The sequence below is a fragment of the Euwallacea similis genome, chromosome 12 (assembly GCF_039881205.1).
Source record: "Euwallacea similis isolate ESF13 chromosome 12, ESF131.1, whole genome shotgun sequence".
In the NCBI taxonomy this organism is placed as follows: domain Eukaryota; kingdom Metazoa; phylum Arthropoda; class Insecta; order Coleoptera; family Curculionidae; genus Euwallacea; species Euwallacea similis.
The window spans coordinates 5,141,092-5,158,365 of record NC_089620.1 but is presented as its reverse complement, the minus strand read 5'-3'; the positions used below and the strand labels follow the sequence as shown (position 1 = coordinate 5,158,365).

The 17,274-nt window shown below is 34.8% G+C and overlaps 1 protein-coding gene across 1 annotated transcript; it reads left to right on the top strand.

Moving 5' to 3' along the window:
* The first annotated feature begins 5,606 nt into the window (after window positions 1–5,606).
* LOC136412524 (membrane protein insertase YidC-like) lies at window positions 5,607–7,506 on the top strand. Its single transcript, XM_066395599.1, has 2 exons — window positions 5,607–6,570; window positions 7,142–7,506. The coding sequence occupies exons 1-2, from the start codon at window positions 5,607–5,609 to the stop codon at window positions 7,504–7,506; spliced, it is 1,329 nt and encodes a 442-aa protein (XP_066251696.1).
* The last annotated feature ends 9,768 nt before the right edge of the window (window positions 7,507–17,274 follow it).

Genomic DNA, 17,274 nt, shown 5'->3' with positions numbered 1-17,274 from the left:
TTTTATCTGGTTCATTTTGTCATACAGGTTTCTGCATCCTTTGTAAGATGCCATTGGTTGTAATATTCCTTTTTCTACACCTTTATTGTAAAAATTCTTCAACTCATCACTTGATAGTATTGTTATAGCATCTTCCCTTTTACCTTGTGATTTAGGATACTTTTTATTCAATAAACTAACATGATTTAACAAGAAATCTTTAACTAGCCCTTCTTTTTTTACTTCGGATAATCTTTCTAGTGTTTCTATATATTTCAGAGTTTCCGCAAAGAGCTGTCCACCAGAGGGAGCAAATCCTTGAAGTAATTTACTCTGTGCTTTACAAAAATCGGTTTGTAAAAAATCTTCAGCTTGTTTTTTTATTACTGAAAGTTCATTAAAGGCTTTTTCTGGATTGATTTTTCTCAAAATACTAATAGCTTTTCTAATCGCTTTTTCTCTCTTTTTATTATCTTGCTTTTCATTTAATATGAGATGTTCAGTTTTGGTAAAAGCATTACCTTGATCACTCTTTGCAATGTTACAAACGATGTTTTTTACAACTTCTTCAGTTGCTGCATAATCTATTTCTTTTGCAAAGCAGTCAACAAATGATTGCCAAACTTTTTTATTAACAAGTTTACTTGTCTTATTTTCAAAATCTTCTATATCTTTGAATCCTAAAATAGTATAGAGATTTTTTTCGATTATTGGTTCGGCATGTTGTTTTGCCACTTTACCTTTTATATTGAATGGAAATTTACTAATCTTAGTTGTACCCACAATGTTACCTCAATATTAACGCTATCTATAAAAGTATAAAGATTTAATATTTAATTTTTAATTAATACTAGCACAGCTAACTACGGGAGCATTATGCTAGCATCAATTAACACTTTAACTTCTAACTTGTCATCAGTAATATTGTTTATATAAAAACTATAATTTTTTATGCCTGAATTTGGGAATATATTGCTATTGGTAGCCTGCTTATTGTCTTTGACATATTTGTTTTTACCGCTTAGTTCTTGTAGGTTTATTACCACTGCCATATTTTTTTGTGTATCAGCGTCAATGGCTATTTTGATCTACTGCCACATTACAAATGATTTCTCACTCGAAAACGTATATTACCACTCACACACAACAAAACCTTTGATCTATAAGATTTGTGGTGTTTGGGGAAATAAAGAAGGGTCCATGTTGCTTTGGGCATTAGTGCTTGTCATGTATTTATTACTAATGGATATTTATATACCTTCTGTCATCCCAGTTTCCCCCTCTGTCATCCCAGTCTCTTCTTCTGTCATCCCAGTGCCCAGACACTGGGATCCAGACAATTTAATTGCAAATGAGTACATCAAATGGCAGTGTAATAAAAACTGGATTCCAGTGTCAAGCACTGGAATGACACCAGAACGAACTAATGGTAGTAAATTAAAAAAAATATCTCTTATCACTCATGGGCTGATTTGCTTTTGTTTTTTGCTGTTCACTTTAATTGAATCCAGCCCCTTCACTAAAATGCCAGGCATTGAAACAGATGGATTGGGTTTTAATCCGATATTGCAGGATATAGGCCTTGCTATTCATCCACCGATATTATATTTGGGGTACCTTGGATTTAGCGTTCCTTTTTCGCTCTCTATAGCTGGATTAATTTTAAATACTGAAGGAAATGTTTGGGCTAAAATTGTCAGGCCTTGGGTACTTATTTCTTGGTCGCTGCTCACTTTGGGCATCAGCTTGGGTAGCTGGTGGGCATATCGCGAACTTGGGTGGGGTGGATTTTGGTTTTGGGATCCAGTGGAAAACGTTTCTTTGATGCCGTGGCTAATTGCAGTAGCGCTGACACATTTGTTGCTCGTTGTACGAAATTTCAATACTTTAAGGAATTTTGCTATTTTACTTACGCTCACAACTTTTATATTGAGTGTGACTGGAACATTTCTAGTCCGCTCAGGAATACTTACCTCAGTGCACACGTTTGCAGATGACCCAAGGTATGGACTGTATATATTAGCTCTACTTGGTGTAATTACAGTCAGTAGCTTAGTAATATTTGTAGTATTTACGAGAAAAAATCACACGTCTGCGATGTCATTCCAATGCTTGACACTGGAATCTGAAAAGAAACCTGCTACTCAAGTGACAGAGGGTAGAAGATTCTTTTCACGCCTTACGATGATGCTGATGAACAATTTATTATTCATCACTGCCTTTTTCATTGTGTTCGTTGGCACTTTATACCCTACAGTGCTCGAATATTTAACCGGTGAATTAATTTCAGTTGGAGTACCATATTACAATTCTTTATTTAATCCTATTGCACTGGCTATTCTAGCCCTCACGATAATTGGGCAATACTGCAGTTGGCAGGGAAATAGTCTATTGCCAATATTCCGTGAATATAGATTTTCATTTTGTAGTGCTGCAGCTATTTTGCCGTTTATTTTTCACATGGAGCTAATAATTGTGCTATCAATTACTATCTCCATAGCATTATTAATCTTTGTTTTAGAAGCATACAGTAAAAGAATTCGTTTATTTAAGGTAGCATTTGGTGAATCAATTTTATTAGCAAGAAGAGTTTCTAAGTCCTACTATGCAATGATGCTTGCTCATGCTGGAGTGGCAATTCTAGTGTTTGGTATAACTTATTCAGTTGGTTGGCAGGAGAAAAAAGAAAATTACTTAAAAATAGGGGATAGCATAACAGTCAATAAATTTAAAGTTACTTTACGAAATATTGAGCTAATAAAAGAAAAAAATTTCCATGCAGTGAGGGGTACAATGGATATCAGGAATTTGCTGAATAATAAGATATTAGGTGAAGTAACTCCTGAATATAGATTTTACCTTGCGGAAGGTCAGAAAAATGTTGAAAGCAGTATCTACCACAATTTATTTTCTGATATTTATGTTGTAATTGGAGAAATTGATAAGAGTAAGAGCAAAATTGCAGCTAAAGTGCACTATAAACCTGGAATGTCTATAATCTGGTTTGGATCCTTTCTTATCGCTTTTGGTTCGCTCCTTGCCGCTTTTTCTTTATTGAGAAGATTTTAATAGGACTCCTTTATACTATAACGAAAAAACTTACTTGACACCCTTCGCCAGCCCCCCTATCATGGTACTGAAGGTATTCAGTTATTTTCATCTGTGCAGATTAAACAGCAAAAAAACAACGTAGTTGGCGTCTTATTTTTAATTTTTTGCACTATGTGCACCTTATGTCTTCACAACATTTCTGGGTTTTTACCTATATAAGCTGAAACGCGCTTATAAGTCGTTTAAGACAGTATAGTACGCCAATTTGCAGGATTAGAGAGTGACAACTAGCTAACACGGGATTTCTTTTGCCTTTTTTTCTGCTTAGTAAATTTCTTAAACATTTAAACTAAGGTGAGTTGCATTTAAAAGCAGCTAAATTGCAGTGTTTAAGACTTAAAAAACGCCAATACTGAAAATAGACAATGACTAGGGCTTCTTTTGCCTTTTTTTCGTTTGGTAAATTTCTTAAATATTTGTAACTAAAGATTGCACGAATGTTGCAATTACAAAAGCGATTTCTACTAGGGTGTCATCCCAGTGCTTGACACTGGGATCCAGTTTTCCATGTAATCTCATCGAAAACGTTGTAACCACTTTCTATGCTAGTTTGCTTGTGAGCAACCTGGATCCCAGTGTCAAGCACTGGGATGACACCATTCTTTTTTCTGGATTCCAGACTGGAATGACACCGAAGGGGCTACTGTGATGACACCCTTTTGGATGGAAACCAGTGTCAGCTACTTGAATGACAGAGAAGTCCAACCACAAAATAAACTAGTGAATTTTTTGAAAAGTATATAAAATTCAAGTTTAAGTAAATAGCATGGCACTTAGACTCATTCCAGATAACCTCAATATCAAGTTTAGTAAATATAGGGATTTGACTGCACTCGTTAGCATTATTCTTATCATCTTTTCAATGCTCATTGTTGTGCTGCGTGGAGTGAACTTAGGCATAGACTTTGCAGGCGGAATTTTGATAGAGATAAAATCTTCAGATGAGAATCACTCTATTCTCGATGCATTAAAAGAAAATGGTTTTACAGTGCAGAGTTCAAAAGCGGGTGATAATTTAGTCATGCGTTTTAAAGATGAGGGAGACGAAAATAAAATCAAAAAGATAAAAAGCATACTAGAAGAAAAGCTGGGGAGCTCAATAAGCTATCGTAAAATAGACTATGTTGGCCCACAAATAAGCTCAACACAAATATTTGAAGGAATGTTATCCATGTTGATCGCAATTGTTGGAATATTTTTTTACGTTTGGTTTAGATTTAATTGGCAATGTGGATTCAGTGGAATAACAGCACTGATTCATGACGTGATTTTAACTGTTGGTTTTATTAGCCTAACTGGCATTGAGTTTAATATTTCATCAGTTGCAGCCCTTCTCACTGTCATTGGTTATTCAATCAATAACTCAGTAATTATATACGATCGAATTCGAGAATATCGCAAAAGTGGTAAAAGTGGGCGGATGAGTGAGGTAGTAGATGCAAGTATCAACGCTACATTATTTCGCACTATATTAACCTCGGGTACAACCCTTCTTGCTGCTCTTCCTTTGGCATTAATCTGCACAGATGCAGTGAAAGACTTCAGCTTGATCATTTTTTTTGGTATTTTGATTGGCACTTGTTCTGCAATATTTATTTCTGCTCCTATATTGACCTACAGAGCTTTAGATTGTAGAAGTGTTTAGTCGCGGTATAATATCAACTTATTATCTCTTATAGTGAAATGAAAATATCTTAAAAAGCTCATTCCAAGTAGTGAATGAGACATAGAATGAGTGTTAACGCTCGCCTGTACATCATTAACTAAAAAATTCCCTATTTTTACCTGAGGGATGTGAACAACACCAGCTTTTATTTGACCTTTCGCAGTTTCATATATTTTAAAATCCTGAACGTTTTGTAAGTTAATACCAGCATGTAATGCGTCTTTTTGTGATAGAACAATATCGGTTGCTCCGGTATCAAGCAAAAACGTTATATTGCGATCATTGACTTGAGCCTGAATATAAAAGTGTCCATCATATGACTTCGTAAATTCGATACTTCCACTATTCTGACCACTATTTTGAATTCTTCCTTTATATGGTAAAAAAGTACTGAGAAATCTGTCGCTTAGTTTATCCCTTTGTGAATCAATAAGCATTGCAGTAGTGGCTATTATTAGCAACCAAATAACTAGATTTTTCACCGCGTTCATATTGTTAAAATTTGAAGCTATTAAAGTAAATTTTAAAGATCAGCGTTAAAAGTTATTATTAAAAATAAGTAAATTTCATTGTTTTAGTACAATATTTAGTATACACTTTAAGAAGATATGTTTGATTTAATTTCATGTCAGAAGCAAAAAGTTTAATTTTAGCAGCTATCCTTTCCATGTTGATCATGGTATCTTGGCGTATTATTTATGATAATTTTTTTAGTGCAAACCAAAATCAGCCATTGATTGAAAATATTGAACATATCGAATCTTTTAACGACCTTGCTCCTATAATACACCAAAATCGTTCTGAAATTATTAATTCTACTCGAGAACAGAGAGTTAGTTTAACCAATAACATGATTAAAGGATCAATTTCTCTGAAAGGTGCAAGGTTTGATGACTTAATTTTAACTAATTACCACTTAGAACCGAGTTCTTCTTCTCCACAAGTGGTGTTACTGTCACCCGCAGAATCAAAAGATATATATTTTGCAGAATTTGGGTGGCTCGATCCGAATAACAAAATTAAAGTTCCAGATTCTAAGACAGTCTGGCAAGCTGATGGGGCTGAACTGACTAATCAAAAAGTAGTTAATTTATTTTGGGACAATGAGAATGGCATTGTGTTTAAAATGAAAATTAGCCTTGACGATAACTACATGTTTAAAGTTGAGCAAATTATTGAAAACAATACAAAAGATAATGTAATTTTGGTTCCTTATGGTAAAATTAACCGTAAACGTGACAATATCAACGAATCTTATTGGATATCCCATGAAGGAGTACTGGGTGCATTTGATAATAAACTAGAGGAGTGGACATATAAGGATATTTCCAAAAAACATTTAATAAAAGCAAGCACGAGTGAAAAAAATTGGTTTGGTTTTGCTGATAAATACTGGCTTACAGCCATCATACCTGAAAAATCCGATAAAATAAATGTAAGCATTAAACACACGAACGTTAATAATACTGATAAATTCCAAGTAGATTTTGTCAAACCTTACAAGAGCATACTTCCTGGTGCAAGCGTTTCTAATGTGAATTATTTTTTTGCTGGAGCAAAAAAGTTGAATTTACTGGATTCTTATAAGGATACTCTCAATATACCTTTATTTGATAAAGCTGTAGATTTTGGTGTTCTTTACTTTATAACTAAACCAGTGTTTTTACTGCTTGAATACTTTAACTTCGTTTTAAAGAATTTTGGCTTAGCAATATTATTGCTGACTTTAGTAATCAAACTTTTGATGCTTCCCTTATCTACTAGATCATATATCTCGATGTTTAAGGTAAAAAGCCTGCAGCCTGAAGTAACTCGTATAAAAGAACTATATAAAAATGATAATTTAAAGCAGCATAAAGAAATAATTGCATTATACAAGAAAAATAATATAAATCCAATGTCAAGCATTCTTCCTATGCTAATACAAATACCGGTATTTTTTGCTTTATATAAAGTATTATTTGTTACTATAGAGATGAGACACGCCCCTTTTTGTTTATGGATTAAAGATCTTTCAGCTCCTGATCCAACGAACATTTTTACATTATTTGGGTTGTTTAATTACAATTTCCCTATTTCTATAGGCATTTTGCCTATAGTTTTTGGTATTACTATGATAATCCAGCAGAAGCTAAGTGAAAAAGATCAAACCAGCAAAGATGATATTCAAGTAAATGTTATGAAGTTTTTACCTTACATTTCTGTTTTTATTTTTTCTTCTTTTCCTGCCGGCCTGGTAATATATTGGATATTTAGTAATATTATAACTTTAATTCAACAATCATTAATAAAGTTGTTTTTAACGAAAAAAGTGGTAGTGAATGTCGAAAATACTAATAGTTAATTCGATTTATTATACTGAAATAGCGAACCTTTTGCTTGAAGGTGCAATTGATAAATTAAAAGGCAGTAATGCCAGTTACGATGTAGTTGAGGTTCCTGGTACATTTGAGATACCAGCTACAATTCTTTTTGCAATCAAGAGTGGGCATACTAATTATGACGGTTATTTAGCTCTTGGGTGCGTAATTCGTGGTGAAACTGATCATTATCAATATGTTTGTAAAGGAGTAATTGAAGGCTTAAATGCAGTTGTTATGCATTATGCAATGCCCCTTGGTATGGGCGTAATTACCGCTGACAGCAAAGATAAAGCACTAGTTAGAGCTGACAAAAACAAAAAGAACGTTGGTGGCCATGCAGCCTCAACTGTTTTGCATATGATAGATTTACACAATAAATTAAAATAATGGAGGAAAAACCAGTAGATAAAAAGTGGCGCATAAAAAGAAGCACGGCAAGATTTCTTGCTGTACAAATTGCTTATTCAAATATTTTCGTAGGTTACAACAAAAGCACTTTTAAACTGGAAAATTGTGAGCTTAAGGACTACATAAGTAAGTTGAGAGATATATTTGAATGTGAAGAATTTGAACATCAGTTCTTAGAAAACTTGTTATATAAGGTTATAAAAAGCAGTGAAGAATATGATAAAATAATAGAGTCTTACTTACACCCAAGCTGGTCCCTCTCACGGTTAAATCTTATAAGCTTATCTATCTTGCGCGTTGCAATATGTGAGTTAGCTAATTGTGATACACCAGTTCCAGTTGTTATCAATGAGTATACTAACATTGCATCTGATTTGCTTGATAAACCAAGCGAAATTGGTTTTATTAATGGGTTATTAAATAAAGCAAAGGATGCAGTTAAATTAAATAAAAATCCTTAGCAGTTATAACCAGCAAGCACAAGGTGTCATCTGAGTAGCTGACACTGGCTTCCATGTAACCTCATCAAAAATAGACTTCTTGCGTTATCTCCTGTCATCCCAGTGCCCCGACACTGGGATAACAAGAAAGAGAACACTGGAATTTTTGTTTCAGCATTAGCCATGCATCTAAACAGATACGTTGCCTTGAGAATTGCAACATCCATGCAGTTATGCGCGTAACACTGAAAATCAAAAAAAACAAAGAGGCAGACTTAATCTACCTCTTTTATTTCACTTGGCTATGCTGCCTCTTTTCCTTGTTGTTTAGAAGCAACTTGTTCAACAATCAGTGAGCCTAAATAAGTGTTAACCCCTTTAGCACCATCTTTGTCTAAACCTAATGTTTTATTCCACTTTGTTTCATTTACTGCCTCGAACTTGCCTTCATCGTTTTTCTCTTTTAGTGAACCTATCTCGAAGAGTAAAGTATTGCCTAGCGTATTGGTAAGCTGATTAATATCAACAATAATACGGTAGTTCTTGCCTTCTAAGCTGAAGGCTATATAATATTTACCCTTTTCTACCTTACCTTCTTCATCTTTAACTTGGTTATTCCTTGCCATTTCCTTAAATGTGTCTTTTGTTACTAGCAATGCTGTTTCTTTACCGTTTTTTCTATCGTTATTAACAACAATCTTCGGAGCTCTCAACTCAGATATTTCATTGTTTTTGCTGATAGCGTACATTGCTGAACTAACCAGTGCAACAGCAACAATTGCTAATATACCGATTCCAAGTGGTGTAGCTGCAAAAGCTGCAAGTGGAGCAAGCGTGCAAGTTGAAGACACCCAATATGGTGCTGAAAGTGCTACTGCTGCGCCTATGACATACAAAGAAGTAAGTGCAACAAGTGCAGTATTTGTTTTGTGGAATTGACCACAGTGATTTTTGAAAGTTAGCATAAACGACCTCAAATATTAATATGCTTAAATAAAAAAACTGTCATAGTCAAGATTTTTCGTAAGCTACCTGCCGCTTGAGCCAAAGCCCCCTGCATTGCGACCGGTTTCTTCTGCGCAGAATTCTTCTCTGTCATCCCAAATTACCTGAGATACAGGAGAAATAAGGATTTGTGCGATTCTATCTCCTCTTTTTATTTCGTATGGCTGATTACTTAGATTAATTAGACAAATTTTAACTTCACCTCGATAATCAGAGTCTATAGTGCCCGGAGAATTTAAGACAGTGATTCCATGTTTTGCAGTAAGACCAGAACGTGGGCGGATTTGCCCCTCAAAACCGTTTGGTATTGCAATCACAATTCCAGTTGGAACAAGTAATCTTTCAAGTGGATTTAAAACAGCAGAATCATTCAATGCAGCATAAAGATCCATGCCAGCACTCTGCGTAGTTGCATAACATGGAAGAGGCAAGTCTTCTCCGTGTGATAATCTTTTTATTTCTACTTTAATTTTACTTCTTTGCACTCCAATTTACCATCTATGAAGACTCAATTATAGCATGTAAATTGTATCTGCAAAAGTGATAAATGTAAATGATGTCATTCCAGCGCGTGACGCTAGGCCATAAAATTCCTTGACAAGTTCAGTGCTCCTTTTTTTGTCATCCCAGTGCCTCTATGATGTCATTCCAGTCTGGAATCTAGTCCTCATTATGCAGCCACTTGGTTGAAATTAAGTCTTCTGGATCCCAGTGTCTGGGCACTGGGATGACATCATAAGGGCGCTGGGATGACACCCTGACAACCGTCATCCCGCTACTTGTTAGCGGGATCTAGAGATACCGCGAATGAATCGCGGTATGACGTAGATTGCTGTCATTCCAGTGTCAGCTACTTGGATGACACCCTCTTGGTATTCGTGTAGTTGCAAGCAGTATAGCTATAAATCACTCACAATCGATATGCTTGAATTACTCTCAGTAAATAAATCAAGCATAATGTTAGGTATTCTACCATCAACTATGTGAACAACTCCAGCACATTCCTCCGCCATTTTAACGTATGCCATAAGCCTTTCAATAAATTTTTCCCCTTTAATTTTCCCACAATCAATCGATGCATTTAAATTTTTAACAGATATCTTCCTGCCACCAATTTTATCTATTTCTTCATCTGTGTCACTCAAGATTATCATTTTAGATGCAGAAACTGCGATTGCGATTGCGCTTGCAGTGCTATCGGCATCAATATGATATGTTTCCCCATCTTTTCCATGACCAATTGGTGCAATAACTGGTATAAAATCTGATTCTTCAATAAAAAATAATATATCAGGATTGATTTCAGTGGGTCTACCGATGAACCCCATGTCTAATATCTTTTCGATATTATTTGATCTATCTTCTCTAAGCGTAGCGGTTATTTTTTCGGCTTTAATTAAGTTACCATCTTTTCCACATAATCCAATAGCTGAACCACCAGCAGAATTTATATACCGAACAATTTTTTTATTAACTGAACCACACAGTGCCATTTCAATGATTTTCATAGTGTCTTTGTCTGTAAGTCTGATACCATTCACAAACTTACTGTTCATATCCAGCATTTTTAACACTGAGTTAATTTCATATTCTCCGTCATGAATTATTACCGGATTTATACCAAGCTGCTTCAACAAGACAACATTATGCACAAAAGTATTAAATAGTGTTTCATCTAAGATTATTGTACCACCGCATTTAATGACAAAAGTCTCGCCTACAAAGCTAGGTATGTTAGATAGCACTTCAAGTAATATTTCTGCTTTTTGTTCAAATGATACCTCACCCTTTAAAAATTCACTACTCTTCATTTTTTTATCTTGTAAACTTGAAAAACTCATCTCTTACCTTGGTTATTTTATGCTTAACACGGATGCTCATTTGATGAATTGACACATTCTCATTATTAATCCATTTTTGAATATCTTCTATAACAGCACCTAAGCTTTTTTGACTTACTTTATCTATTTTTGTTAGCACAATGTTAAAGTTAATGTTATTATATATTAACCAATAAATGAAGTCTTTGTCTATTTCTTTTAATCCTACCTTGCTATCTATCAACACAAACACTCTTCTTAGATTTTCTCTTTGAATTAGATAATACTCAATTAAGTTTAAATATTGTATAATTTCCTCCTTGCCTGCATGAGAGTAGCCATACCCTGGTAGATCAACAAGTCTGAACTTATCATCGTACATAGAGTAAAAATTTATTTGTCTAGTGCATCCAGGTTTAGAGGAAACTCTGGCAGCTTTTTTGCTGTTTATCAGTAAGTTGATCAGACTGGATTTTCCTACATTTGATCTACCAGCAAACGCAATCTCTGGAGCCGACTCATTTGGTAATGATTTTATGTCCGAAGCTCCAAATATGAAATTGCAGTTTGATGTTATCTGTTTTGCCATTATATTCAACTAGAAGGTAGTAGGTATATTATAGTGTTATTGCTTGATATAAGAAATTTTTTATTTCAGTATATATTACTTAGCTAGATCTGTGCTATATGGATATGGAAAATAATTTACAAGACTTAAAGAAAAAATTTAATGATATAGAGAGGAATTTGGAAAATCCTACCAATTTAAGTCAAAAAGAATTCATTACCCTTTCAAAGGAATACTCTGAGCTCAGGCCAATAATCAAGATAATTGATGAATATAACACGCTGAAAGAGGAAATTTCAGACTTAGAAGAAATAATGAAAGATGAAAACAGCGAAGGTGATATAAAAGAGTTAGCAAAAGAAGAATTTTTCGAAAAGCACAAGGTATTATTACCAAAAATAAAAGCAAAATTAAAGTTAGCATTATTGCCCAAAGATGAAGATGACTCAAGAAATGCAATATTAGAAATTAGAGCAGGTACAGGCGGAGAAGAAGCAGCATTATTTGCAGCAATGTTATTTCGTATGTATCAAAAATATGCAGAAAGAAGAAATTGGAAGTTCGAGCCAATAAGCATTTCTAATACAGGTATAGGTGGCTATAAGGAAGCTTCTGCACTCATTAATGGAACAGAAGTTTTTGCAAGGTTGAAATTTGAATCAGGGGTGCACAGAGTACAGAGAGTGCCAGAAACTGAATCCTCAGGAAGGTTGCATACCTCTGCCGCTACTGTTGCGATATTACCTGAAGTAGAAGAAGTTGACTTTAAAATAGAAGAAAAAGACTTACGAATAGATGTTTATAGATCCAGTGGTCCTGGAGGGCAATCAGTGAATACAACTGACAGCGCAGTAAGGGTCACCCACTTGCCAACAGGGATAGTTGTGATACAGCAAGATGAAAAATCGCAGCACAAAAATAAAGCTAAAGCGCTCAAAGTATTGAGGGCAAGGCTATACGAAATTGAAAGACAAAAAAAAGAAATGGAAAGGTCAACAATGAGGAAAAGCCAAATTGGCTCTGGTGATCGTTCCGAGCGCATAAGAACATATAATTTTCCACAATCAAGAATAACAGACCACAGAATTAATCTAACTTCACATCGGTTAGAGCAGATTATAAAAGAAGGCGAACTAGATGAATTTATTGAGGCATTAATTTCACGCAATGAAGCAGAAAGATTGGCCGGGGAAAGTTAATCGCTCACATCTGTAAAAAGATCATTAATTATACCGGATCTTTTAAAAACAATAAACAGGCAGTAAAAACAAGTTCTAGTACTATCGCGGATAGAACAAGAACAGCTACACTAATTGTTTGACCATTGTAAACGTAGCTTGTTAAGCCGATAAAAATAGCCATGATAAAAGCTCTAATAAATGAAACTGCAGAAGAAGCTGTGCCTTTAATTTCAGGGAAAACATTTATTGATGCATTAAAAATCACTGCCTGGCAAATTGCACAACCGATAGAAAAAATAATCATAGACAGTGTTACTAAGTAGAAAGAGTGGGGTACAATTATACTGAATATTACAAGCAATAGAGACCCAATAGCACCCACGCTCGTGCCAGAAATTACACACCATATTTCTCCAAGTTTCTGCAAGATTTTGCCAGCAAATAGACTAATGAGTGAGAAGCACCCAACTATTGCACCTTGATGTAGTGCATAAATAGTGCTAGATAAACCAAAAGTCTTCATATACAGAAAAGGTCCACAAGTAATGAATGACATATAAGCGGCAGAAAAGAGGCTTGACATCAAAGACAACGTAACAAACCTCGGATTAGATAGTAGTTTTCTGTAATCTTTCATCGTTTTTTTCAAACTGAAAATATCGCGGTCCTTTTTTGTTTCTGGTAACGCTAAAAGCAGCAAAACCCAAGAGATCAAACAAAGTATTGCAATAGTTGCATAATTACCACGCCATCCTACAATTTCATTGATGAAACTGCCTAACACTGGCGCAATTGCCATGACAACTGTTAGAACAGAATTCATGATTCCAATAAATTTCACCGCTTCGTCACCTTTATAGCTGTCTGCAACGATTGCAAACACAACTACAGATGTGCTGACACCAATGCCATGAACAAAGCGAGAGATTAAAAGCCAAAAAATCGACGGTGCAAAAACACAACCAACAGCGCCGATTAATAACAAAGTGTTACCTATGATCATAATTCTCCTTCTGCCGTAGCATTCAGACAATGGACCGAAAAACAACCCTCCTATGCAAAAGCCTAAAAAATTATAAGCAATAGTTAATTGAATTGTTCTTCTGATACGTTAAAATAGCGCACCATATCAGGAAAACTAGGTACGGAAATGTCAATTTCAATGAACTTGGCAATGAGAGACAGGATTAACAGAAATGGTAGTAACATTTGAGATTTTTAATTAATGAATAAAAATATCACATTTAAAGCGTTGAAAGAAAACATTTTTTACTGTTATTAAAATGGTTAGAAACACCTCATGTGAAGGAATGGTGGATAAATTGGACACTAGGGTTAATTAAAGAAAAATATGACAACTATGTTAAAGCTCTTACTCTCTGTCCTAACTTTACTTATTTCCTCTTACTTTTTCAACAGTCCGTCTAAATTACTACAAGCAGTTTAATTTTTAGTAAATATGTCATTATTCAAAAATATGCAAGAAGCTTTACAGAAACTTAACATAATTTTATCATAAAAATGTCATTCTTAAGTCCTATGTAAAAACAAATTTTGGCACTAATTTAATTAACTATGAGCTGGATAAATTGGAAAATAAATTTTGTTTACTTTTACAATACCTTAAGATCTAATATCACTTTATCAGTCAAAAGTATCACAATAGGCTAGTATGTTCTTTACTCTTTTCTTAAAAATATTACCTATTTATATTACGATATTTATTGGTTATTTAGCAGGAAAATGTCTTAAAATTGATAGAAACACTATATCTCAAATACTCTTTTATATAGCTAATCCAATAGTGATTTTATATGGAGTTTCTCATACAGAAGTTAATTTAAAAGTAATTTCTCTGCCGATTTTGATATGGTTTATAGGTAGCACTATGTCCTTATCAGTGTATTATCTTTCTTCTTTTTTATTTAAGGATAACACGAGAAACATATTAGCATTTAGCTCGGGTAGCACAAGTATGGGTTATTTTGGCCTGCCGATTGCCATGGCTTTATTTGATGAAGATTCAGTATCTGTATATGTTGTTTGTTATATAGGAATGGCGCTATTTGAAAACAGCTTAGGATTTTACATAGCTGCAAATGGTATTTATACCGCAAAAGAATGCATATTAAAGTTGTTCAAACTTCCTTCGCTTTATGCGATGGTTCTGGGCTTCTTTTTAAGTATATACGATATACAAATACCTACTTTTTTAACAGATGTTATGATGAATATTAGAAGTACATTTGTCACATTAGGAATGGTGCTACTTGGAGTGAGCATTGCGAATATTACAAGCTTTAAAATAGATTGGAAGCTTGCTTTGATCACTATTACAGCAAAGTACGTATTCTGGCCACTGTTTGTTTTAGGAATTGTCCTTTTAGACAAGCATGTTATAGGTATATACGATGAGAGCATATATAAAGCACTGATGTTGCTAGCTATTATTCCAGTTTCTGGGTCCAGTATAATACTTGCTAATATTTTGAATTATCAACCAGATAAAGCTACTCTGTTGCTTCTAATCAGTACTGCAGTGGGACTGTTTTATGTTCCACTAATAATATCATTATTTTTTACTAAACTTGTTCCTTTTTGATCAAAAAATTAAGCGCTTGCACAACCATTATTTGGGTAACAACACAAGACATTGATAAAACTTGAATTTATAGCTAAAGCAACTTCTACAATTTGGTAACCCGTCATCCCGCTACTAGTTAGCGCCGCGGCGGTAAATTGACCTTACCCAGAAAAAGTAGAGAGAAAGTTAAGACGTTTTTGGAGTAAAATAAAACGTTTTTTCAAAATATGACAAATAGAAGAGAATATACAGCAGAATTCAAATTAGAAGCTGTTAAGCTGGTTAAAGAAACAGGTCAAGCAAGTACAAAAATAGCAAAAGATCTAGGTATAGATGGCAGTATGTTAAGTAAGAAAATATGATGGAAAAATGTCTGGAGCATACGCATTTCCAGGCAAAGGCTCCTTATGACAAAGAAAGATTTGATCTAAAAAAAGAACTAACAAGAGAAAGAGACATTTTAAAAAAAGCCCTGGGCAAAGAAAAAGAGTAAAGTATTCTTTTATATAGAAATTGCTATAAAACACAGGAACTATGTAGGGTTTTGTGCTGGTGGTATGGGTTGCTAAGGAAAAAAGCAGTAAAGAATTAGCAAAAGAAGGGCTTCTAGCAGATATTCAAAAAATACATCAAGCTTCTAAATGCAGATATGGAGCCCCTAAAATTCACGCTGAATTAAAAGCTTTAGGCAAAAATTAAAACAGTACAAAGTGTTATGCAAGCATCGAACAGACAAAATCTGTCAAATCAGAAAGAAACACACAAATTTAAGTTTTTAGTAATTTTCAAGTATAGTTGTAGAGGGAGCGCCTCTGCAGTTATGATCGACATTTTCAATGGTGCCTAAGTGCCCGTATGCAAGCATGGTCTTGGAAGGAACGGTCAAATCATTGATGGAGTCATTTAGACTACCTCGGTTAGGAGATTGTACTATCAACCGTTCCAAGCTGAAGCGTTTCCCTGTAACAAATTATATGTAGGAGTTACCATGAAAAAAGCAAAAAGTAAATTAGAAATAGTGAATCCTAATGCAGCAGGAATAGACGTTGGTTCAGCTGTACACTATGTGTGTGTACCTGAAGGAGGAGATGAACAACGCGTTCAGAAATTTGGCTGCTTTACTGAAGACCTTCATAACTTAGCACAGTGGTTGAAAAAGTGTAAAGTTACAACAGTAGCTATGGAATCAACAGGAGTATACTGGATTCCTTTATTTCAAATACTTGAGTCATATAAATTCGAGGTAAGATTGGTAAATGCACGGCATGTAAAGAATGTACCTGGTAGGAAGTCTGACGTTCAAGATTGCCAATGGCTCCAACAACTGCATAGCTACGGACTGCTTCATGGATCGTTTAGGGTGTGCCGTAGAGACACAAAGAATGCTTAAAAAAAAAATGAGCAAACTAAGTGCAAAGCTGCACAATAGATGAGGGTGGGCCCCTTGAAGTCGGTTTGCAAGAATAGGCTTCAAACAGCCATAAGCTGCTGTGGTAAAGAGCTATGGTAGTGAGCGTTATGGAAAAGGTGCAATTATGCATCATGTGTAAAATAGAGAGGTGAATGAAAATGAACCACTGATGAAGTGTCGAAATTCCAAAGACGACGTCAAAACCATGGGCTCCTGAATCTCTTGGGATAAACCTATCAGGAACTTGTTTACTGGATAGGTGGCGTCCGGCATAGAGGTGGCGTGAATCTATTTTAGGCTATTGTGTGGAACTGCGGGAACCTGTCGTTTCGATGATAAGGGAGAAATTCGAGGAGCTAAACTCTAAGGATGAGAGTACTGATGCGGAAAACAGGGGCGGATCGGCTCGTAGTAGCGAAGAAGTTTCTGTAATGGAAATGGAGCGAAGGGGCTGAGTTATTTAGTTTTAATTATTTATCAACCGAAAGGGAGGAGTTAATGAATAAAACAAAGTCTTTTGATATACCGAAACAACTTATTTGGAGAGCTTATAAACAAGTATCGAAAAATAAAGGTGCTGCAGGTGTAGATGAGGTTTCGATAACAAAGTTTGAGGAAAATCTAAAAGATAATCTGTACAAACTATGGAATCGGATGTCATCCGGAAGTTATTTTCCAGAGCCAGTAAAAGCTGTAGCAATACCGAAGGATACGGGAGAAGGACAAAGAATTTTAGGT

What these genes read in the sequence shown, in the direction of transcription:
- LOC136412524 (XM_066395599.1), top strand. Translation starts at nt 5,607, where the DNA reads ATGATTAAAGGATCAATTTCTCTGAAAGGTGCAAGGTTTGATGACTTA. An exon ending in CCTGCAGCCTGAAGTAACTC is followed by an intron (nt 6,571 to 7,141) that starts GTATAAAAGAAC and finishes TTTTGCTTGAAG; the next exon opens with GTGCAATTGATAAATTAAAA.